Raw genomic sequence first — 25,569 nt, forward strand, 5'->3', positions numbered from 1 at the left:
AGACAAATGGACGCAGAGAAGATCATTCTGTCTGCAAATTCTGTTTTTCATAAATCAAAGTATCAAAAAATAAAGGCAATCACTTCTCATTATTTGTGGCAGTTGCATTCTTTAAAGTCTCTGCAGACCATAATTAGTGAATACCGAATCATTGTTCCTAGCAGAAATACAAGAATAGGTGCCTGCCAGCCTATGGTCACAGCATTTCCATCAACTGGCAGATGCATAGCCTTGTTTTATGTATGTTTCTGTTGAAAGATGCCACATTTAGTATATAATGTTGATTCGTTAATATTGAACTCACGGCCAGCAGCATCAGAACTCGTGCCTGAACATCGCTTATCTAACACAGGTGTATTCTCTGTAAGGCACATCGCAGCCTTCTGGTGCTTAGGAACACTAGACAGCATTTCAGTACCATGTTTGGGGGCCAATTTAAATACTAAAATCACCAACAAAAAGCATAAAAAAAAATGCGACCAATACAGCACCAAACAGACCATGAAAAGGATGCTTCTTTCCAGAATGAGCTGATACAAGAAGGCAGAGTTTTGCCTTGTTTGGCCTGAGCTGGGAACATCAAATTTTTCATCACTCTGCACATGTACACGTCTGCAAATGATTGTGGAAATGCCGCGAGGATGATTTTGGGGTTACAAATAAACCTTAGCGAGTGGTTAAATTCACAAACACAGAATCCACAAATAACGAGGATTGAAATGATAAAAATGGAAACCGTGCTGCTCTTAGAACTTGGTGCTCTCGCTTGACCGTTATTTTACTGACCCTCTTGCGTTCAAGTCGGAAGAAGTAAACCCCAGCATCTTCTCCGCCTAGGTAGAGAATTGGGCAGTAGGCTTGCCGTATCATAAGACAGATTGCTGTTTCATTTACTCATCTGCTAAACATTCACTGAGGGCTTCACTCACTGCTCTGGGTTCTTGCTATACTTCACCTGAAAGGCATTCTCTAAGAAAGATGGCCTAATGCCTCATTTTATGTAGCACAAATTTAATAGTCTTGGGGGCATTTCTATGTACAGTACTTAATTTCTACTGATGGGAAAATAATTTATGGTCAAAAGGAGACTGGGAGGGCCGGCCCGGTGGCGCAGCGGTTAAGTGCGCATGTTCTGCTTCTCGGCGGCCCGGGGCTCGCTGGTTCGGATCCCAGATGCGGACGTGGCACCGCTTGGCATGCCATGCTGTGGTAGGCGTCCCACATATAGAGCAGAGGAAGATGGGCACGGATGTTAGCTCAGGGCCAGGCTTCCTCAGCAAAAAAGAGGAGGACTGGCAGTAGTTAGCGCAGGGCTAATCTTCCTCAAACAAAACAAAACAAAAAAGGAGACTGGGAGAATTATGATATTTTACAACTGGAACATACTTTTGCTTACTATGGGCATTAGTTTCTTTATCGGCTTCTGAAAGCTCAATAAGAGAAGTTGAACAGGTATAAACAGTGATTACCCACTCTTTCATTTGTTTTAAGCAAACAGTTTAATTAACAGTAAACACATAACCCTTCACTTGCTCTTAGCAAACCTTGAGAGGTTCAGAACTGCCTGGACCATGACAATCCATGGGGGAGGATTTTTTTTTTTTACTTTATGTTTTTCTACTATATTTCAGTGTAATATTATAAAATGCTGTGTTGATAAATGCTATGTTTTATATTTATTACCTATGGTAACTCATAACCTGTCTTTTGAAATGCAGACATTCAACAAACTTGTGGGAAAATTTAGCCAGTCCATCTTTCATTTGAATTTAACACAAATACTCTCAGCAACAATGGAAGGGAAGCTGGTTGTCTGGGACATATACCGCCCGCCATCATCCGCCTCCACCTCTTCGGACTTAGCCTATATCAAACCTTGTAAACTGGTTCATTTGCAGAGAGAGGGTATCACTGTGCTTACTACAGTGGATAGGTAATTATCTTAATTACAAAGTAGCTGTAGATGGTTATCAAAGTATTCTAAGACACTTTTGGATGTATACATGTGTTATGCATATGCATAGAATATTTCTGGGGAGAGTCGCAACTAACTGGCAATGTTGGTTGCCTCTGAGGAAAGAAACTAAGAACGAGGTTCAAGGATGGGGGTAGATTTATTTCTTTTTTAGTCTCATTTGTACTAATTGGTTTACTTTTTACAAAAATCATGGGCATGTATTGCTTTAAAAAAATCTCTTTGTGTTGGTGAAACAAAAAGTAATGATTTTTTTTCTTCTCAGCTAATTAGACTTATTTCGCACCCTAAATTTTACATACTTTTGTGTGTGTGTGTGTGAGGAAGATTCACCCTCAGCTCACATCCGTTGCCAATCCTCCTCTTTTTTTGCCTGAGGAAGATTATCCCTGAGCTAACATTTGGGCCAGTCTTCCTCTACTTTGTGTGTGGGGTGCCTCCACAGCCTGGCTGATGAATAGAGCAGGTCCACACTTGGGATCCGAACCCATGGACCCCAGGCTGCTGAAGTGGAACGTGCAGAACTTTAACCACTCGGCCATGGGGCCGCCTCCTTTACATACTTTAAATTTAAGAAAAGAATGTGACTAGCTATATTGTTTTTTCTAACTACAAAATAACATTTACCCGTTATGAAAAGATGAAATACAACAGAACTTTATCAAGTTCACTAGCTCTTTGATTTTGAGAGGCTGTGGGGGCTCCTGGATGATCATTAAAAGCCTTAGCCTCAGATAGAAAGGGGGTCACATTCCAGATGCATCCTTTCCTTGCTGAATGACCTTGGGCAAGGGAGTTAACTTTGCGGAGCCTCCATTTTTCCATCTGTAAAATGGGTATAACAATACTATCTCTCTCAGATTGCCTTTATGAGCATTTAGTGAGACAAGGCACATAAAACTCTTAGCACACTGTCTGTCTCAGGGGATCTCGAGGTCTAACAGTCATTACTAGCAGGCTGGAGAAGTTCCCAAAAGTGATGGAGAAAACTGCCTAATGACAAGGGCCTGCCCATCTGACTGGAGTCACTGTGCTGTCTGCTTTCCAGAAGCTCGTTTGCTTTCCTCTTCCTTTCTTTTAATACAGGGGAACAGTGAGGTCCTGGCATGGCTTTACAAAGAGAAATGCAAATTGTCATCCCCACTCCGTGTTGCAAAAAGACAGTAATAGAATTGCAATTGCCAATGCAATCAACTCTTAACTAGTTGGGGGTTGGGACCCAGTGAAGACTGGGCCTGGGTTCCCCTCTCCATGTTAAGTAAAACCCAGCCAGGACCCTGGAGCCCCTGCAGGAAAAGGTCTCTGAAAACCCTTGGCCTGTTTTGCCGTTTCTGTCCAGCAGAGGGCAGTGAAAGATGTTCTAGCCAATTACTCTGCCCACCTGCCTTGCTTTTTAATCAGAAACCTCATTTAATCACTTTGCATATACTCCCTCTACTCCCCCCATGATTAGAATTATGTCAGAGGCTTAAAAAAAAAAAAAACGCCCGTTTGGGATGGATCTGAGGACTGGAAATGAAAGCCATTTTGTCACGCGGCATTGCCTTTGGCTGTGATGACTGGACGCGGTTTTACAATGGCTCTAACAGCAGCGCCTTCCTATAAAGTGGCTTATATCCCCTTGCCAGCCAGTGTGATTTCAGAGGGCTGGTAGATGGACCCTGTTGTCATCTGTGGTCTTATGGCGCAGAATGTAAATCACTGCCCACCGCCGTGGCACGTGGCTGATCTTGGAGGGCAGGGAAGAGTAGAGCAGAGAGCAGGGACTTTGCATTGGACACACCTGGATCCCTGTACAGTCTAGCCACGTGGCCCTAATAGGGTTGCCAGGTATAAGTATGTCCCATGCAATATTTGGGACACACTTATGCTAAAAAAATTACTCATTGTTTATCTGAAATTCAAAATTAAGCGGGTATCCTGCGTTTTTACTTGCTAAATCTGGCAACCTCAGGCCTTGAGCAAATTTCGTAACTTCTCTGAGCCTTAATTTCCTAAAGTGAGATAACAATAAAATCAGTCCCATAGGGCAGTATTAAGTAAAATTTTTACAACACCCAGAGTCCAGAGCCTGACACATAATTGGGTGTTGAGTAGATGGAGGTTATTACTATTATTTAACAAACTGATGTTATTCTCCATTTCAGCTACATCGTCACAGGTGACATTAAGGGTAACATTAAGTTCTATGATCAAACCCTGTCCATTGTTAACTGGTACAGCCACTTCAAGTTGAGCTCCATAAGAACCCTGTCCTTTTCAAAGACCCCAGCAACTCCTCCCACAGAAAAATCAAGCTATCTTCCAGACTGCACTTTAAAAGGTGACCTTTTTGTTGTGAGGTAAGTTGTTAATGACTCTAGTCGTTTGAGTGGTCAAAGGTGATTGATGTCTGCTTTCAGTTCGCGTGCAGTGGAACCCTGATCTTGTTCCCGGGATATGAAATAGAGGGAACTGGCCTTCCTGCTCATTCCTCTACCTGGCTTGCAGGTGGATCTCCTTGGCTGATTATAATCACTATGTAATAATTTCTTAAATGAAACATTATCTTCGCTTTTAGAATTTTTAGTGTCTGGAGGCTGGAAAGGGCTCATCCCTGAGCTCTGGGGTCCTTCGCTGTAGGTTGGTCTCCTTCGCCAAGCTGAGTTTGTCCTAGCACTGCAGTTAAAGGCATTTGATAATTAATAGCCATAACATTTCAAGACTGAATTATCTGTGAGTCTGCTTAATTACCCTTGCAGTATTTGCAGGCACATCTGTATGTGTGCACCAAACTCCATATTTGCATACACAAATGAATATTTGCATGTGCAGATTAGCTAATTGTGCAACTGACTGTCCATCTGCATACTTAATGACTCAATTTACATGTGGAAATGTGGGCTTTTTCACTTGCAAATGGAGGCTGTTGGGTATTGGTGGTATATTTTTGGAGATGTTGGGTTAATCATGTCACTAAATTACAGACGACAGAGGCGTTTCATGTGCAATTAGAAGCAGAAAGCTGGCGTGCCCCATTCCCTGCAAACATTGATACTGTTTGGTCTCTCCTTGGCAAACAGGAATTTTATCATTGCAACATCTGATGCGACAGTGTACCACTTAACAACAGATGGGACCAAACTTGAGAAGTTATTTGTAGAGCCCAAGAACGCCATTTGTGCCATCTCCTGCCACCCGTATCAACCCCTCATCGCCATTGGAAGCTTCTGTGGGATGATCAAAGTGTGGGATTATGAAAAGAAAAAATACCTTTTCAGCAGGGTCTTTGGGAAGAGGCTTGGAGTCCAGAGTCTGACCTACAACCCCGAAGGTATTTTCACCTTATCAGCCTATTTTAGGTTCTAAATTGAAAACAGACCCAAATGACTACACCCTTGGCTGTAACAGCTCCAGGAAGTTTGACCCCTCTCTCCCCACCAGGTTAAATGAGACCCCTTCCCTCTGGGCCCTGCAGCCCTCTGTGCTTAGTCCTCTCTGAGCGCTCGTCCCAGGGTGTCATGCCTTTTAGTTGATTTCTCCTTCTGGGGACTCTGTCTGTCATGTTTATTGCTGTCTCCTTGGCGCCCAGAACAAGGCCTGGCACAGAGTCTGTGTTTCCTAAATGAATGAAGTCCTTTTTGAGCCTTGTTCTCTGCCTTGTGATTTCAGGGGTCCTTCTTGGAGCTGGCTTCACGGAGGGGACAGTTTACATTCTCGATGCCATGTCCTTAGAAAACGAAATCCCAGAGCCTTTCAAATATTCCAGAAACAGCGTGACTCATATCAGCTTCTCCCATGACTCCCAGTATATGGCAACTGCTGTAAGGATTTTCACTGAGCACTATCCAGGGGTTCAGCGACCTTATTTAAAACCAAAAGGGAGAGGAGACTGGGGGACAAATTGGTAGTGACCGCTAGTGGGTACGGGGTTTCTTTTTGGGGTGATGAACTACCACCCTAAAATTGTGATGATGGACACACAACTCTGTGAATATACCAAAACCCATTGAACTGTACACTTTAAATGGGTGCATTGTGTGGTATGTGAATTACATCTCAATAAAGCTGTCATAAAAAGAGAAAGGGGTGAGGGAGGTGGGAGGACTTTTGCCTGAAAACAAGAGCAGGGCCTCAGAACTTCCAGACTTGGATTCTGCTGCTCTGACAGCTCATTTTGGTTTGTTAGTTTTTTGGAACCCTTTCTCTGCATCCAGTCTTTCATCTTTCCCTTTGATTTTTGACAAGATGACATTCTCGTTTATCTCAAAGCAAAATCTTCCACCGGTATTTCGGGTTCTGCTCCTTCCCTCTGTGAACAGGGCTCGTACTCTCAGGGAAGATTTCCCTAGACTTCCAGCCTCCCCTTCCTGCCAGTTCTCCTGGTCTGCAGTGCGCTCGCCGTGCCTTGATGTTGGGTGGCTGGGGACGCCGCCGTCTTCACTTAAACCGCTGTCCCTTCTGGTCTGCGTTCACAATGCTTTTAAAGGCCCTAAGCTGTCCCTCGTGCTTCCCATGAGCAGACTGACTCAGGCATCCTATGTCCCTTCAGGCTGGTCTCACCCACTCTCTGACCCCTTCCACTCTCAGCCACCACATTTTTTTTTTCCAAGGAAGACCAGCCCTGAGCTAACATCCACTGCCAATCCTCCTCTTTTTGCTGAGGAAGACTGGCCCGGAGCTAACATCCTTGCCCATCTTCCTCTACTTTATATGTGGGACGCCTGCCACAGCATGGCTTGCCAAGCGGTGTGTAGTCCCTCACCCGGGATCTGACCTGGCGAACCCCAGGCTGCCAAAGTAGAGTGCACGAACTTAACTGCTGTGCCACTGGGTGGGCCCCATCACACTATTTTTTTCTTAATCATACCTTTTTAATTTTGTGTAGCTAGATAAAGAGAAGGGAGAACAAACACAGAAGGAGTCAGGGTTTCAGTTTCCAACAGAGAATGAGGCAGGGGCTAGAAAGGAGAGTAAAACCATAGTGTCAAATAAATACTGCCTCCACCACCGCCTTTGTGAGTTGTCTACTTTTAACCTAAGTTTTCTCATCTGTAAAATGGGTGTTATTTTACTACTTGCTCTGGTAAACTAAGATTTCTTTTGGATAAAATACCCTAAGAGCAAAATTAGTATGAAAAACATAATGATGATTCCTAAGTCACAAAATTTTAAAAGGAATAACTTCTGCTCTTCTGCTCCTATCCAGGATGTAAATTTTACTGTGGCCGTTTACAGGGTGGTAGTCAGACATGGCCAAAGGGTCTGGGAATATCTGGCTAGACTTCGTTCTCATCGCAAAAGCATCCAGAGCCTCCTGTTCGGGCTTCACCTGGACATCAACGAGCCTCGACTGCTGAGCCTCGGCAAAGACAGGCTCCTGGTGAGCTGTTCAGTGTTCAGTGTTCGTCCACCTCATCACCGGACTGTGTTTGTCTCCTCCTTGTCACATCCCTGGCGTCTGTCATAGAACTGGGCCCACAGTCTGTGTGTTCATTTGAGAAGATAAATGTGCAACGAAGTAGCATCGACCTCTCCAAGGAGGCATTTTGCCATAACAGGGCTGTGAAGCCCCGTGGGGCCTCGTTTCCCGAGTGGGGAGGCTGCTAGGGAGCGTCTCATCGGGCGGCAGGGCGGTTGTGTTCCCCACAGCACGCAAGATTTAGTCACCCTTGCCTCTCAGTGCACAGTTGGAAAGCCGACACTCACTGACACTTTCTTTGCGTCCAAGGGTTGCGGCCAGGCTGTTCCCTAAATTGACAGTAATAGAGGATGTGCGATAAGAGGGCAAGGTAGGGACCCTGGCAAAGATGATGCTCATGAACAAGCCAGAAGGATTCAAAGTAAATCAGTCAATCTATATATCTATCCTTCTATCTTAACTTCCTTCCTCCCCTTCCCTTCCTTCTTTTATTCCATCCATCCTTCTACCCATCCACCCACCCACCCACCCATCTGTCCGTCCATCCATCCATCCTAGTGATGGCCACCAAAACCTACTTATGGGTGAAATTCAGCAGCCTGCTAATTTATAACTGTCAGGTGCTGAGATTTAGATACGAGTTGGTTCCTACCCTCAAAGAGTTCCCAAGATAATGGTAAGAGAAGCAGTGTAACGTAACTGTAAGAGTTCAGGTTTTGGAGTCAGTTGGACCTAAATTTAATTCTTACCTACCACATCTTAGCTATGTGGCCTTGGGCAAACCACTGAACCTCTCTGAACATCTATTTTCTCATCTGTAAAGTGGGCACAATAGTACTACTTTGCAGGGGGGTCATGAGCATTAAATGGCATGGTGTTTTTGGAGCACTTAGCTCATCATCTTGCTCATAACGAATACTCCATAAGGGTAGCTTATTAGGTGTAAGGGTCTAGGCATGTCTTCTTTTAGGAAGCCTGATCCTGTCTACCCCTAGAATAACACTGTGGGCTGATTTCATTTGGCTCAGTCCTCATGTGTGTCCATCTGGGCTCCACTTCAGATCGAGTATAATCTTGTCAAGAGCTACAAAGACCACCTGGAAGTCCTGGACATTCACCGAACCGACCAGGGCGACTACCCCACCTGCATGGTCTGGTACCCACCGCTCACCAAGGAACTCTTCCTACTCATTTGCAACAGTGGCTACAAAGTGAAGCTTTTTAATTCTTCCACAAAAATGTGCAGGTAAACACCAGGAGCTTCCCACTAACATGGTGCAGAAATCAATCTCTCAGCCCCAGCTTATTTCAAGTCCCAACTTAAGGACCAGCTTGGCTACCATTACTGTCTTCCTCACTTTGCAGAGGAGGAAACTGAGGCACAGATAAGGTAAGTAATCCTCACCCAAGGTCACATGGCTAGGAAGGCCAGAGGCAGGATTCAAACCCAGAGCCCTCGCTTCTGAGTCCAGCACTGCACAGAGATAAGGTACGTAGAGCTTAGTACCTGAGACTCAGGGAAGGAACCAGAAAAGTTGCTGATGCTCTGTAAAATCTTCTATCCTTCCCTTGTGGATGAAAACAGATATTTCCACCTGAATACTACCAATTGTTTGATTTTGCTTACTCTTGGTTCTTAAAGGAGTTTTTAAGTTCACCTGATAGCATGCATTTGTTCACTCACTAAGTGTTGACTGAGTTCCTGTACCAGCCAGGTGCTGTTCCAGGTGCTGAAGGCAGGGATAAAAACAGAGCAATGTTTCTGTCATTACAGAGTTGGCATTTTAGTAGGGGAGTGGAGTTCATGGGGGAGGCAGGGCTCGAGATCCACATTTGAGGTCAAGAGCACACAATGGTTTAAAGCCATGAGACAAGAGAAGATTCCAGAGGGGCAGGGTAAATAGAGAAGAGATCAAAGGCCCAGGGCATCCAAAGCTTGGCATCTTAGAGCAGCAGCTCCTCCATCCCGAAATAGGTTCGCAGCTGTGGTTGGCCCCTTGTGCTGTTAGGCCTGTGGGTCTCAGGGTCTGCTCGTCAGGATAAATACTAATTATGGTGCACCATCCCTGCACCAGGGCCCTGCACTCCCTTCATCCCATTTCATCTTCAACAACCCCACTAAGGTTCAGAGAGGTGATGAAACTTGCCAAAGGCCAAGCAGTTGGTCGTGGCAGGGCAGGACTTCACCTGAGCTCTGACTCTGTCCCCTACTTGGCACTACCGGCCCCTTATGCAACCCTGGCTTTGGGATCCTACTAGTCAGCCCATAGAGGGCATCCTCCTTCCACCTGCAGGTTGGCTGCCTTGTGGGTATGGCTGAAAGGAGCAGACACACCAAGGCAGGAGAAACAGGAGATGGGAATACTTTGGTGACCACACTCGGGAGAGGGACGTTAGAAAACTGACCAATGGCAGCTGGCCCCGTGCTTGAGGAAGGTCATTTTCTTGAAATGTGTCTCAGAAAAGATAGGTTCTGAAAGGCCAGGATCACCCAGGATCTTTTTTTTTTTTTTAACAATTCTTTCCTGAAGGGCACAAGGAAGATGGACTGAGAAATGCCATGTCATGTGGCAGAAAGAGGAAAGAAATCCAGCACAATTTTTTAAAAAACACTGGGAAGGAGACATTTGAAATACGTAAAAAGGAATTTTAGGAAGATTTCAGAATCTTCCTGCTTCATCTTAGTGGACACAAACTTTTTGGACAAAGACTGTCCCATGGGTATATCCAGTCCTGAGAAAGTCTGTTTGCTGAGCAAGTAGATGGGGATGGAGCGACCCAGGCTCGAAGCTCCTCCTGACAGTTAGTAACCAGGGGCTCAGAGCCACACAATTAGGAGTTTCTGTCATTGAAGATCAATTAAAAATTAGCATAAAGCATCTTTTAAAAAAATAATTTATTGGGGTGAAATCCACATAACAAAACTAACCATTTTAAAGTGAGCAATTCAGTGGCAGTTAGTCCGTTCACAATGTCGTGCAACCACCACCTCTATCCAGTTCCCAAACATTTCCATCACCCCCAAATAAAACCCGTTGCATAAAGCTCTTGTAGTTGTAGGAATAACAAAGCCTCGTAACCACAGCTTAATTGGGAAGGAATGGCCTTTTTATAATAAATCCGAAAGAATTTAAAAATGCACTTAAAAATATTTAAAAGAACATGAAAAGGCAGTTCACAGAAAAAGGGCAATAAACCTATGAGCAGATGCTCACTAGTATATCAAAGACGCACATGAAAACAAGACAGCATTTCTCACAAATCAGATTAGCAAAGATAAAAATGATCGATAGTGCATAGTGTTGGCAAGGGTCGACGGGAACGGGCGCTCTCCCTGGCTGCTGGGGGTGTGTAAATCGGGGCGGCCTTTTGGGAGAGCAATTTGTTATCCTCTATTAAATTTTCTCATATCTCTGACTTCTAGGAATGTAGCCCACAGAAGTACTCACACAGTATGCCAAGACATAAGTAAAAGGATGTCTTGCTCAAAAATATTTTTAAAAATGGAAACAATCCAGATGTCCATTAATAGGGGATTAGTTAAATGATGGCTTGTCAGTACACTGAAACCCGATGCTGCTTTTAGAAAAGGAAAAGATAAGATAGGGCTCTGCACAGTAACATGGAAATATCTCCAAGACATGAGATAAAGCAACTTGCCAAATAAGCCTGAATATATGTTCATATAAAATTTTATTTATATAGCTTACATATTTTCATGTAAAATTATAATTATGTAGATTAGAATATATATAAAAGAAATTCTTGAATCATATACACCGACTATTCCCCATGATTATCTTGGGATGAAGGGTGTGGCAATGTCGAGTTATGGGAAAGATTTCTATTTTATGTATGTCAAAATGTTTGAAATTTTTCACAATGAATATGTAATACATTTTTAGTCAGAAGAAAGAGGTATTAATTTTATGAACTTGTTAGATATTTTAACAATACTAGGTAGCAGTTCTATCCGTCCCACCGTGTGCTGGGAACTATTCTAAGCACTTTCTACATATTAACGTGTTAGCGCTCACCACAGTCTTCTGGGGGAAGTGCTGTCATTACCCCTGTTTCCCCAGTGAGGAAACTGAGGCACAGAGAGGTTGAATAACTTGACCTTTTCTTTTTGCTTATTTATAATTTAAGATATAATTCCCATACCATAAAATTTGCCCTTTTTCAATGATTTTTACAATGTTCATAAAATTGTGCAGCCATCACCACTACATAATCCGAGAACATTTTCATCACTCCAAAAAGAAATCCCGTACCCATTATCAGTCACTCCCCATTCCCTCCCTCCCCAGCGTCGTGCCCCTGCCCCTGCCAAATACCGGTCTACTCTCTGTCTCCATGGATTTGCCTGTCTGGACGTTTCACAGAAAAAGAATCATATAATAAGTGACTTTTTGTGTCTGACTTCTTTCACTTATGTATAATGTTTTCAGGGTACCTCCAGTTTGTAGCAGGTGTCATTCCTTTTTATGGCTGAATCATACTCCATTGTATAGATACACCCCATTTTGTTTATCCATTCATCAGTTGTTGGATATTTGGTCGTCTCTACGTTTTTGCTATTATGAACATTCACGTATAGGTTTCTATGGAGACGTGTTTCGTTTGTCTTGGTTATAGACCTAGGAGTGGAATTGCTGCTGGGTCATGGGGTAGCTGTTTAACCATTTGAGGAACTGCCAGACTGTTTTCCCAAACAACCCCACCATTTTACATTGCCACCAGCAGTGTATGAAGGTTCTAATTTCTCCACAACTTGCCCCTAACTTTTAAGGGTCAGAGCTGGGATTCAGACCAGAGTCTGTGCTCTTAACTGTGCTCTACCCTGCCTTTATCTACTCAGCGATATTTGGGGAAGGTCCTTAAACATTTCTACTTGAATGATTAGATAAGGGAGACATAACTAGCTGGTGCTTTATCTACCAGTTGGTCATTTTAGTATTTTTAACATTTCACCTAATTCTCCGTGCATATAAACCCGATCATGGATCATCCCAGCCTGATACCCTCCTACGGCATCCTGCAGCCTGGTGATAAGTGCCTTCAGAACTTGCCCCTGCTCACTTCCTCAGTTTCACCTCCCTCCACCTTCCACTCCTTCTCCCTTACATTTTCTGTTTCTGCGATTTTCAAACAATATTCCACGTCCCTTGTGTGTACATCTTGTTTCCGCTGTCTGTTCTTTCTGTTTCCTCTATGTTCTCTACTTCTCCGATTCACCATTCCAGGCTCAGCTCGGATGTCTCCTGAGAGCTCATCATTCCTTCCTCAGTGCAGTCTCTGTATCACGCCTCTCCCCTCCTAGGGCTCCTATGTCTGTTGTCCCTACTAGGCTGTGAGCTCAGGGCCAGCAACCAAATCTCACTTGTGTCTGTGACCCAAGCACCTAACGCAGAGCCTGGCACAGGGAGTTTGCTCAAGAAAGGCTGTTTAATGGATTTGCTGTCCGTGTACTCAGCACACATACATGGAGTATCTACTGTCCCCAGCAGACCTGGGCTGGGTGCAGGGGTACACAGGGAGAAAACACATCTAAACAATGAGGGGCTTATAATGTAATAAGATGAAATAGCTACTGGCCTTACACAGGGGCAGATCCAGGTTTTGTGGGGTGTGAAGTGTATTTGATTTTGTAGGCCCTCTTAGGAAAAAAAAGATGTATAATTAAGAATAAAAAATGGTTAGGACCCCTTCCAGAGCCTCCGAAGGTGCCTGTGCGAGTGAGGGGTCTTGAAGTTCAAGTTTTTCTAGCTTCAGGGAAAATCCAGCTCTGGGCTTAAGGTAATGTCGGGTCCCTCATCTCAGGTCAGACTCCTAATTAACGTAACAGAGTCTGAATTAAAAAAGTTTGACCATTGTGGGATGGAATTCATTACAATTTGATTCAAAGATAGTTTTTTGGAAATCTGTATGTTGCCCCTAGACCTGTATGTCAGATGTTGGAACGACGGACAGCATCTCGTTCTAATCTTTTGGCCTTCCCCTGGGGAAGGGGGTGTTTTCTTGCATCCTGCCAATCCGTGTCATTTCCTCGCACCGTTTTTCTCATCCCTTGTTCGTGTACACATTCTCAAGGCATCGTGTTCCCTTCACTCAGCTGTCAAGGAGGAAAGACAGAGCCTCGACTGCAAAAAGCATTCTTCACAGAGTTTCCCTGGAGCATTTGCTGCTTGGAGCTGTTTCCCCTTATTTACGGCAGCTGTTAGCAGCGGTTAAGAGAGAGGTTCTTACGGACGGGCTCAGCTGAGTGACAAGACAGGAAGCTCAGGATTTAAAATGTATAGGGTATCATGAAAGGTGCTAGTCATAAAACCTACGTTCCGATTTGTGGAATTAAAGAAATGTTCCTTTTTTTCTCCTACAGAAAGACACTTCTTGGGCCAGTTTACGGTTCTCCCATTGAGCAGACACAGGTCCTCCCAGTGAAGACCACTATGGATCTGCAGAAACGCTACCTCGTGTTTATTAATAGAGACAAGGTATTAGCCTTTGCTCTCTGCCTCCGTAAGGTGACTCTGATGTGAGCAGCAGTCAGTCCCAAGCCTTATAAGACTCAGGGATGCTTGGTTTCATAGCCAAGCCCAGCTACTTCCATCCTGGTCAACGATGAGACTGAAAATTGCCGTGAATGAGTGAGAATGACTCAGGAGGCATTTCCAAGCAGAGTTACCATATTTTCTGTACCCTCAGTGAGGACATATGGTCTCCCAAAGGATTTGTTCTTTCTGATTTATTTACATGGAAATATCTTATAAAGACATACAAATTAGTTATACTTAGTTGTACATTTAATGAATAATCTATACTGAAAAGCATAAAATCATAGAGTGCCAGAATTATTCTGGAAAACCCTGGACATCTGGCTATGAAAACAGGAAGAAAGCTTCCTTTCTGTGTCCCTGCTAGACCCTGTGTCTCTCTCCTAAGGGACCACGCTGCAGGCATCAGTGTGTGTGAACCCCCGGCCGCATGAAATACAGCTCTCACCTGCTGAGATGGTTCCAGACATGCAGGTCCTTCCAGTAAACAGATCCGGAGGTAACATGTGAATGTGCCAGGCCTAGCCTGGGGCCTGGTTATCCGAGTCTGAATATCCAATGACATATTCCTTTCTAGGTTGGACTTCAGATCTTACCAGTTGATGGCAATCCACATAAGACATCTGCTATTATATGCCACCCAAGCGGGGTGGCTGGAATGGCCCTTTCCTGTGACGGCCGCTACGCCTTCACATCAGGAGGACAGGATCGATCGGTGGTACAGTGGGAAATCAACTTAAGGTACATGATGCGGGGAGAAACTTGGCCCCACGAGGACGGTGTCAAGTGTAGACCCCTTCTTTTTACTCAGCAGCAGCAGACAGGTATGAAACCCTTTCTATGTGCTGGGCACCGTACTGGGCCTGTGGGTACAAAGATTACCACCACTCAAGCCTTGCCTTCGGGATGCTTCCTGTGACATCCGTTCTTATTAACATGCAGATGGAAGCTTACTGTTCCGTCTCAGGGACCCACTGTGTTTGCAGTTGAGGCAGTGTGACTCCACTGTTCTCCCGTGCTCCCTGAAATGCTTTTCACTCTGTCCTCTGCAAATCCACACCACCTAGAAAGGTCTAGCCCGAAGCTCTGAAATGTGTGTTACAGAAACAGTAGGAGTGTTATTTGAAGTATGTATTTTCAGTTTACCCTTCTCACTCCCTGCCCCGAATGGAGGCTCTCTGCCTAGGACGAGGCTGGATGATTCCATGACCGAGCATCAGAGAGTATGCAGACTTTGGGATCAAAGAGACATGGGTTTGAATCTGGAGCCTAATCTCTGCTGGCTGTGGGACCTAGGGCAGATTTCTTAACGTCTCTGATCTTAAGATTCCTTGTCTGTGAAATGGGAGCAACAATAGGGACCTTTAGAGGATCTTTGTAAGGACCAGGCAATTAATATATGTAAAGCAGCCAGCACAGAGCTAAGGACTCAGTAAATTAATGATTTCCTTTCTTCTCTCTACCTTATCAAGGCATTTACTTAGGAGCTCAGGATCTTTCTTACTAAAAGAGGGGGCAAGCACTAGCATCCTGTCATCTCCCCGAGTTCAGAGAGCTGCCACAGGGCAGCGCTGGTTCCTGTCCCTGACTGCCTTCTCCAGTGAAAGCAAACCCCTTACCATCTGCCGAGTGTACACCTTCCTTTTACGGCAGACATGAAAGCTTCTCCTCGGAACCTGAATGTGAGCAAAAATAGCCAGGTTGACCCGCTTTGGAGCCGCGGTGGTTTCAGATTGCATTTGCGGCTCTGACCTTCACCTGAGAGAGCAGGTCTTGGAAATTTGGGGATTTAGAAGATGGAGGTGAGCTGTCCCACCGAAAGCACTTGCCCGTGGTGTCCTCAGAGTGAGCCTCTCGATTCCTTGACGCCTAGCCTGTTAACTGGAACCGTGGGGCAGGCGACACCCTGGAGGGAGAGCACAGCCTTCCCTTTTTCATTTTTGTCCTCTTCTCCATCATCTTGGGATCTAGAATGGTAGAGATTAAAAAAGGGAAAAAAGGTGCTGGCTTTCCAATAGCTTTCCTCTGCCTGGCCAGAGTCCAGGCTTACGAGATTTCAATTTAATCTGTTGTGGGGACAAAGGATCATTATAAACTAATTAGCACTTCATTGCTGCTTCTGGTGTCTTAATATATTCAGCACTTCACTAATGGGAAGAAGTGTAAAAACCTGAACAAGTAAACAAAGTTCACTGCTAGATCTACGGATGGCGAGTTGTAGGGTGAAATAAAGACAGTAAACCCTCGTGTGTTCCGAGGACCTTAATCCGTGCACTTCTCGGCCCAGATCCCGTCCTGGCAGCATGTGGGCCTTTTCCCTGGGAGACTATTTTCTTTCCTCTTTCCCCTGGAGCTCGTTGCTCACATACGCTCCTTTCTCCCCATCTTTGCTTGCACGCCACCCATTCTTTCTCCTTGTCCTGCCCACCTGATCCTGCTGCCTGACTCAAACAAGAGCAGAAAGACCTGGATTCAAATCCCATCCTCCCTCCCTACTTGCTGATGACCTCAGGCAAGTCCCTTAACTTCTCTCAGTTTCTCCATCTGCTAAATGGGAATATTATCATGGAGTTCAGAGTTGTTTGAGGGTAATGATTTCGAGCATTGCTATCACTCCTCCTGCTCTTCTTCCCCTGGGGAGCAGTTACTGAGCACTTTCTAGTGCTAGTTACAGTGCCTCTCCAGCTTTAGCTCATTTCCTAGAAATACTGTATGTATTTCCAGGCACATAGTAGGTTTTCAATAAATGTACTTCCCTTTTGTGCCCCAGTGACCTCTTTTTTTGTTGCAAGTGTTGGAAGCCCAACTTAGGCAAAAAGGGGAATTTATGAGACTGTTGCCAGGATCTCAGTAACCACAGTGCAGGAAGAGCAGGGTGGTGCACTTACACGCCCTCGGCATTCGCCCTCTGCTTGCCCCTGCTATTGGCTTCATTCTCTGCAGAGCTGGATTTTGTCAATCAGCGGGAACATGGTCACTGACAGCCCCCAAATTTCGCAAACTGTAGCTCTCACCACAGAGCGAGTGAGTCGCTTGTCCCCACTCTGCTTGGACAACCCCAGTGCTGTCTGTCTGACTCTCTCCGGTCAGTTGAGGAGTGGCCAGGAACCAGGGGACGTAGTATAGCCCTGATCACCAGCGAGCTGTTCCCAGAGAATCTGAGGCTCTTGTGAGCCTGTCCTCTCAGGCATTCCTGGTGGTGACAGGCTCCTCCATGTCACTTCTGGCCTTTGCCTGGCCCTGCTCCAGAACCACATGGCTAAAAGTGGCCTCACTACCCACAGAGCCTGGTAGCATTGGGCCTGGCCTGGATGTCACAGAGAGGGAGCCCTCTCAGCTGGACACCTGCCTTGATGGCTAATATCAGAGCCAAGAGCTGGGTGAAGACTGGGCCCTGCTGGAGATAGGCCTCAGGACCACCTGGACCCCAGGCCTACCTGGAGAATACATCAGCTCCCACAGGCTGTGAGTAAGAGGACCAAGGACAGTTTTGTGGCTGATTCTTTTAAGAGAGTTATAGATGCGGGGCCAGCCCTGTTGCCTAGTGGTTAAAGTTCCATGTGCTCTGCTTTGGCAGCCTGGGTTTGTGGGTTTGGATCCTGGGCACAGACCTACACCACTTGTCAGCCATGCTGTGATAGCGACCCACATACAAAATAGAGGAAGATTGGCACAGATGTTAGCTGAGGGCGAATCTTCCTCAGCAAACAAAAAAAAGAGAGAGAGAGGTATAGGTGCATATCAATGCACAGTTCAATGGTAATAATAATCCTAACTGCCTTGGACTGAGCCTTCTCTGTGCCAGGCCCTAAGTGCTTCCGATGTGTCGTCTGATTTCTCCCTCACAGCCATCCTGTGAGGAGGGACCATTGGTATCCCCATTGTACAGATCTGGAAACTAGTTCCGAGGGGTTAAATAACCTGCCCAAGCAATGGAGTAAGTGCTGGGGCTGGGACTCACATCTGGGTCTTTCTGCTTCAACCCCACACCTCAACACACGTTCATCACAGGAGAAGAATACAGGTCTTCGTGTCAGTTCTTTTCTGTGCGTTCACTTATTTCATTCTCACAACAACCCTGTGAGGCAGACCCTGTAATGATTTCCATTTTACAGATGAGGAAACTGAGGCCCAAGCAGGTTAAGTTATTTGCCCCTGATCATATGCTTGCAAGTGGCAGAGCCAGGACTCACACACATGTCCCTTTGACTCTAGATCCTGGATACTTAACCACTTCCCTGCTGTGGTCTACACAGAAGTGTGTTTTAATAACCCCACAAAGAGACTAATGGCCTGATTAGCAGATCCGGTTAGTGGATTATTATAATGATTTCGTATTATTAGCATTTTGTATGAGGCAAAGTCAGTCTCACACAAAAAGTAGGTTTTCTTACCATTTACAGGGCCTATTTTTGGAAAATCTGACCTGGTGTTAGAGAGCAGAGGATTATTTTTGTCTAACTGGCGTGAGTCCCTGGCGGCCTCTCGAGTTTTTATGGAAGCAATTAGTGTGGGCAGGCCACCTGCACCATATCCCCTTCTTCTGGCTGCGGTCATGTGCGGATCTGAAATGACCGGTGGAGCCACTCTGCTGGGGAGGGTTGTGGTTTCAGCGCACAGGAACCCCCCGCCCTCCCCAGGAGAGACGCGTTCCCCAAAGATTGCAGACAGATTGCCAAGCACCTGCCCTGTCCTCAGCGAGAGAATGTCACCATCAATAAGGTGGGTGCCCTGTACCACCTGGTTCCACACTTGAAACTGAAATTTCCATTTTCAGCTTCATTTGGAGGGAATTTTCTTAACAAGCTTACAGAGAGCCTAACTGTGTCTGCATGGTAACACCCTTCAGAGGTCCACACTGCCAGGCACACTCCCCGCTGAGCGTGTTCGCACACGAGTGCCTTCTAACAGTGATGTTTCTGTTGTTCCAGTGCCCTGGAGGCGGCAGTTTCTCTTGGGGGCGAAAACTTGACCCCGTTCTATGGTCTGGTGTCTGGTGGCAGGGAAGGAAAATTCTACCGGGTAATTGTCCTCAGAGTTAAACACTTCCTGGTGATATCTCGTGAAGTTTGTAAAACAAACTTGCCTGGGGTTAACCCTCTTGGTTTTTTCCAAAGCTCTTTTCCCCACTGAGCTCAAAAATGTACTTTCTAGAAAATATCCTTGAAGTCTTAAAGGATGCTTCAGACTTAAGCCAAAATGTGTGTTGTGTTTCCATTTATTTCCACGTAGGAGCTGGAAGACTATTTTTACTATTCCCAGCTCCGTAGTCAAGGTATCGATACAATGGAGACCAGAAAGGTGTCAGAACACATCTGCCTGTCGGAGCTTCCTTTTGTCATGAGAGCAATTGGCTTTTACCCATCGGAAGAGAAGGTAGGTAGAAGTGAAACAAGAAGAGCAGTGGGATGTGTCATTTATAAAAGCGACCTCTGGGAACAATAATTATAGGTCAAAGTAAAAGTTTAACATTCTTCTTATGTAAATGGAACAGAAAGAAGGTTTGGGGCATAGCAGCTGCCCTCCTGAGAGAGAGACTCCTGTTGGTGTTAGGGCCCTCGAGCCAATTCCAACTCCTAGCGCCCCTGCGGACGGCGGAGTGGAACCCTGTCTGGTCTTTTTGCACCATCCTCTCCCCTTCTGGTGCCGTATCAGACAATGTTCTGCTGCTATTCGCAGGGTTTTCGTGGCCAATTTTTTCAGAAGTGGGTGGCCAGGTCCTTCTTCCTAGTCTGTCTTAGTCTGGAAGCTCCGCTGAAGCCTGTCCACCATCGATGACTCTGCTGGTATTTGAAATACCAGTGGCATAGCTTTCCACATCACAGCAACAGGCAGCCACCACTGTATGACAACCCACAGACGGTGGTGTGGCTCCCTGACCTGGAAATGAACCTGGGACGTGGTGGTTGGCGTGCCAAGTCTTAACCACTAGACCACCAGCGCTGGCTAGAAACAGACTTACCATAAAGATATTCCTAAAAGACGTATTCCTTACCAAAGTTTGATGTTGGTCAGAGGATAGGTTTTGGAATTAGACAGACTGCCCCTCGCTGAGTGAAGACCAGCCTCATAGGATTCAAGGAGGTGATGCCCATGAAGCACTTGGCGCAGCACCGGGCGCATAGGAAGAGCTCAGTGCTTGCTTGCTATGATGATTATTTTCCCCTATAGTCACTGTTAGCCTGGCCTGTGTGAGTGGGGCGCCTCTGGGAGGTGGGTGCTCATCCTGGGCCGTGGGGCTTGGAAGATGCAGTCAATCCTCTTGACCTCACAAAACCACCCCAGTGGCAAGGGGTCCAAGCAGGGGCCAGTGGTGCTCCAGGGAAACTGGTCCTCATAGACACTGTGGTTTAAAACGCAGGTGGCTGGGTTTTCTTTCTGGTTTGAAATGTTAACACTTTCTCCTTGTAGACAATTTGGAAAAGATATACAAGTGGGATGAAGAAAAATACTTGTAATCTCACTATACAGACTTAACAGTTATTAGACTCTTCCTGGATTGTGTGTGTGTATATATATATGTGATTTTTAAAAACTAATTGGTACCATATTGAATGTATATTTTTATCCTATATTTTCACTTGATATTATAAGCATTTTCCATTTTATTAACAATTCTCTGAAAGCATGATTTTTAAAAGATATATCTTAATTGTTTAACTTTTTCTGATTTAGAAAATAGAACTCTAAAGAAGGAAATAGAAATTGCTCAAAGATAACTGTTAACATTTTGGTGGACTTCCTTCTATTGGTTTACATATGGATGTAGATATATCTATATTTTTAAACAAAGAATTGGCATTATATAGTACATACAGTATAGGTATATATATCAACATTTTCCAGAGTATGTGTGTATATATGTGTATATGTATATATGTGTGTTTCTATATGTGTATGTATGTATGTATATCAGGATTCTCAGTAACTGTTGTTTTGTGAGTGTGTGGTGAAAATTCCTTGACAATATGCTTTTTTCCAGCTTTGTTGAGATGTAATTGACATATAACATTGTGTAAATTTAAGGTAAATTAAGGTGTAAATGCAATGTAGTGATTTTAAAAAAAATTTTTATTTTTTTGAGGAAGATTAGCCCTGAGCTAACATCTGCTGCCAATCCTCCTCTTTTTGCTGAGGAAGACTGGCCCTGAGCTAACATCCTTGCCCATCTTCCTCTGCTTTATATGTGGGACGCCTGCCACAACATGGCTTGCCAAGCGGTGCCATGTCCGCCCCTGGGATCCGAACTGGCGAACCCTGGGCCGCCGAAGCGGAACATGTGCACTTAACCGCTGTGCCACCAGGCCGGCCCCTGTAGTGATTTTATGTATGTATACATTGCAAAATGGTTACCACAGTAAGGTTAATTAACACATCTGTTACCTCAGATAGTTGTAATTCTAGTGTATGTGGTGAAAACTTTAAAAATGTACTCTCTTAGGGCCAGGCCAGTGGCATAGCGGTTAAGTTCGCACGTTCCGCTTCAGCGGCCAAGGTTGGCTGGTTCAGGTCACGGGTGTGGACCTACACATCACTTGTCAAGCCATGCTGTGGCAGGTGTCCCACATATAAAATAGAGGAAGTTGGGCATGGATTTTAGCTCAGGGCCAGCCTTCCTCAGCAAAAAGAGGAGAACTGGCAGCAGATGTTAGCTCAGGGCTAACCTTCCTCAGAAAAAAAAATAGTAATAATAAATAAATAAATAAAAATCTACTATCTTAGCAACTTCCGAATACGCAGTACTGTACTGTTAACTGTAGTCCCCGACCTGTACGCTATATCCCCAGGACTTGCTTTTCTTCTAACTGGAAGTTTGTACCCTGTGACCACTTTCACCCATTTCTCCCACTCCCCACCCCGACCCCTGGCAACCACCAATCTGTTTTCTGTTTCTATGAGTTTAGTTTTTTAAGATTCCACATATAAGTGAGATCATATAGTATTTGTCTTTCTTTGTGTGACTTATTTCCCTTAGTATAATGTTCTCTGGGTTCATCTATGTTGTCACAAATGGCAAGATTTCCTTCTCTTTTATGGCTAAATAATATTCCAATAATATTCCACGCACAAACACCACATTTTCGTTGTGCATTCCCACCAGCAGTGCACAGGGTTCCATTTTCTCTGCATCCTCACCAGCGCTTGTTTTCGCTTCTCTTTTTGATAATAGCCATTCTAACAGGTGTGAGGTGATAGCTCATTGTGGCTTTGATTTGCATTTCCCTGATGATTAGTGATGTTGAGCACCTTTTCATGAACTTGTTGGCCATTTGAATATCTTCTTGAGAAAAATGTCTATTCAGGTCTTTTTCGCATTTTTTAAATGAGGTTTTTTTTGCTGTTGAGTTGTATGTGTTCCTTATACATTTTGGATATTAAGCCCTTATCAGATATGTGGTTTGCAAATATTTTCTCCCATTCCGTAGGTTGCTTTTTCATTTTACTGATCATTTCCTTCGCTGTGCAGAGCTTTTTAGTTTGATATAGACAACATGCTTTGCATAGGCCGTATACGTAACTGAACTATTCCCCAGTTGAAGACACATATATTGTCTGAAGCATTTTGGCTGTTAGAGACGTGGCTGTGATGAGCATCTCTGCATATGGTTTTTGCACACTTCTCTGATTATTTTCCTAGGTCAGAGTCCTAGAAATAGAATTACTGGATCAGAGAATATGAACTTTAAGGCCCTGTTGCCAAACAGCTTTCCAAAATGTAGCATTTACAGCCCGCCATCAAGCATACATAACTCCTGAAACCCAGCTAAGACTTGATGTGCACATTAGGTGACTGAGCACATTTTAGTGATATAAGCTGTGGTCCCAGTCATTTCTCTTGGCTTCAGTGGCCTACCAGAATCACTTGTTTTTGTGTAATCCAGGTATGACTGGAAGATGATCTTTATCCTCCAAATAGCATCTGGAGAAATGAGCTATCAGAGCTCATAAACCCATGCTGAGTCTTGCATGAGTATCTTCAAAACACCAGGGATTCTTTTAAGCTCCTCAAAAGGTCTTCTGACCCATGTGCCTTTTGTAAAAGTGCATGACCGGAAATGGAAGCACCTACCAAGAAAGTTTGTGCAACCCCCGTAGAAGTGTTCCTTAGAGCATGTTCCTTAGAACACTATTTCCCACATTGGCAAGCTGTTTCAGAATTACCTGGAGCATTTACCAAAAAATCAGATTCCTGGGCCCTACCGCAGGTCTAGCCACTTAGAATCTCCGAGTGTGGGGCCTGGGAATCTGCCTTTTTCCCCTCTCCCAGGGTAGTTCTGATGTGCAGGCAGCTGGTGAGCCCCTGCCTTTAGAACACTGGCCCCACGGGGTGTTTACTGGGGCCACTCACCTTCGAGCAACGGGACTCAACAAAGATAAATAGGGTTCTAAATCAGGACTCTTCTTTGGTTACAAGTTACAGAAACCTAAGTCAACCAGTTTTTGGTTCACGGAATTCCAAGTCCAGAGGTAGAGGTGATATCCTCTATAACCTAATCCAGGCCCTCAAACTGTGTCACCAAGAGGTGTCCTTCTCCCTGGGCCTCACATTCCTCTGTGTCGCCTTCCTTCTCAGTGAGTCTCCCAGCTTCTGCCAGCGCACACAACCCCAGAGGCAGGAGCTGCCTTCTCCCCAGAGCCCCGGCCACCGCCCCCAACCTCCTCATCACTGCCGTGGGGGCATGCTTGCTCAGGTTGGCCAGGGCTGGACCCTCCCTCCACCTGGAGTCTGATGCAGATCGGCCACCTTGACCATGAGTACTCTGAGCCAGGAGGAGTGGCCTCCAGATGAAATTCTGCATAGGAAAAACACGAGTCCACTATTCAGAGGCTTTAAAAGCTTCCTGGACATTAGGGATCTCAAAGTGAGGGTTATGACACACAGTAGAGCATTTCCAAACTGGGTTGATTATGGAAACCTTTTTCTCATTTCATTCAGAAATGTAGCCTTGGACCTCTTACTTGGTTTCCACTTCCACTGCATATCGTCTTCATTATTGTCATCTTCTCCTATTTTTTAGCCATTTATCTTAAACTAATATCTATCTTCTCAGGCTGGCTAGCATAATGCCTGGCACTTCCAGATCAAGGAGGGGGAAGAAAGCGTATGTTGGTGGGAAGTGCAGGGACTCGGGATCTGGCTGACCCGGGTGCGATTCCTAGCCGCTCACTCAGCAAGTCATTTCAACTATAGTCTGAGTTCCTGTGTGCTCATCTTAAGCTGAGGCTGGAAACGGCTCTGACCTCAGAGTTGTCACAAGGACTAAAGGACAGCAGTTGGTCCATCGAGTGCCCTGCCCAGCATTACACAGAGTAGGTACTTACTCAATGGAGCTCTTCTTCTAACTTTAGTATTTCCTGTTAAAATGGCGTGTTCTTTTTAAGAGATTAGCCCTTCTTTTACTTATTTCTAACTTTTTATCTTGGAAAATTCCAAACATGCACAAAAGTAGAAAACAGCATAATGAACTTTGTATACCCATCAGTCAATTTCAACAATGATCAACTCCTGTTATATCCAGACCGACCAACTTTCTCCCCACTCCACGGGTTATTTTGAAGCAAGTCCCAGGCACGCTCACTTCCTGGGGAGGCCCTTGGGACTGAGATGCCCTTTCTCAGTAATCCAGCCAGGGAGAGGGGCCCTCCTCCACAATGCCACAGAGATCCGTTGCTACCTGCAGATGTCTGAGGTTCACATGCACATGAGAGTCACCCAGATGCCATCACGGGCCATACGTCTCACATTTCCTGTGAGTATTCAGGCGCCTCTCTGATGGCCGCAGATCCAAGCCAGTCTGCTAGAGAGGCAGAGCCGTGCCACGTGTAGCGGTTGAGCACAGGCTCCCGGGTCAGGTGGCTCTGGGTTTGAATCCTGACTGTAAACACTTGCCAGCTGTGGGACTTGGTCAAGTTTCTGAACCTCTCCAAGTCTCAGTTCCCTCATCTATAAAATGGGGAAAATAGTATTACCCACCTACTGGAATTATTGCGAAGATTAAATGAGTATCTATTTAGTATGGGATGTGGCACATGTAAACGTTTGAAAAATATCATCCAATATTATCGTCTCTGGATGTGTGATTATAAAAGGCCTTTAGGTGGATGTTTCTCTGACCTCATGGTTCTTTGTTCACAATTCTCTTTCTAAAAATCAGTTTATTTTCTGGATTCATCTATCAAAGGTGATTTAGGTAAATGACCGAAAATCATCAAACTGCTGGCAGTCTTCTCCTTCGGGATTCTTGATGTTAAACCCTGGGCTCATATACACGTGTCCTTCTCTGCAGTCTCACTTTATTGATAGGGGATTCTGGGAGTTTAGCCTTTGTGACATCACCCACCTGCCATACAAAGTGCTAAAGAAAGGGAGGGACCAGTCTCGTTCTGCTTCCTGCAGAGGTAAGGAAGTGTAATCGCTGGAGGCTCATTCTGTTATCCTCTCACCGGCGAGAAATAACAAAGCTTAACAGCCTATCAAATGAGCAAAAGGTACGCCGAAAAAATGTTAGTCTGCAACAAATGTTATAAGGTGACGGTGAGCGTTGTTTACAAATATAAACACAAAAATAAATAAAAATGATTATTGTAAGGTTTTTTCTGGCTGTTGTACATCTCCCCCCACTGCTGAGAAAGGG

At 45.0% G+C, this 25,569-nt stretch overlaps 1 protein-coding gene across 4 annotated transcripts in view; it reads left to right on the plus strand.

Annotated features, from left to right (window-relative positions):
• CFAP251 (cilia and flagella associated protein 251) overlaps window positions 1-25,569 on the plus strand; it is a 61,367-nt gene that overhangs the window by 22,067 nt on the left and 13,731 nt on the right. For 3 of the 4 annotated variants that reach the window (XM_023647206.2, XM_070275473.1, XM_023647207.2), the window contains 10 exons: window positions 1,719-1,933; window positions 4,123-4,317; window positions 5,038-5,288; window positions 5,627-5,778; window positions 7,164-7,337; window positions 8,438-8,622; window positions 13,759-13,873; window positions 14,511-14,674; window positions 18,865-18,955; window positions 19,166-19,309. In XM_023647206.2, the coding sequence (XP_023502974.1) occupies window positions 1,719-1,933; window positions 4,123-4,317; window positions 5,038-5,288; window positions 5,627-5,778; window positions 7,164-7,337; window positions 8,438-8,622; window positions 13,759-13,873; window positions 14,511-14,674; window positions 18,865-18,955; window positions 19,166-19,309 (1,686 nt within the window). The remainder of the gene's footprint in view (window positions 1-1,718; window positions 1,934-4,122; window positions 4,318-5,037; window positions 5,289-5,626; window positions 5,779-7,163; window positions 7,338-8,437; window positions 8,623-13,758; window positions 13,874-14,510; window positions 14,675-18,864; window positions 18,956-19,165; window positions 19,310-25,569) is intronic. The other variant, XR_011441381.1, reaches the window with a different exon arrangement.

This window comes from Equus caballus, chromosome 8 (assembly GCF_041296265.1).
Source record: "Equus caballus isolate H_3958 breed thoroughbred chromosome 8, TB-T2T, whole genome shotgun sequence".
NCBI classification, from domain to species: Eukaryota; Metazoa; Chordata; class Mammalia; order Perissodactyla; family Equidae; genus Equus; species Equus caballus.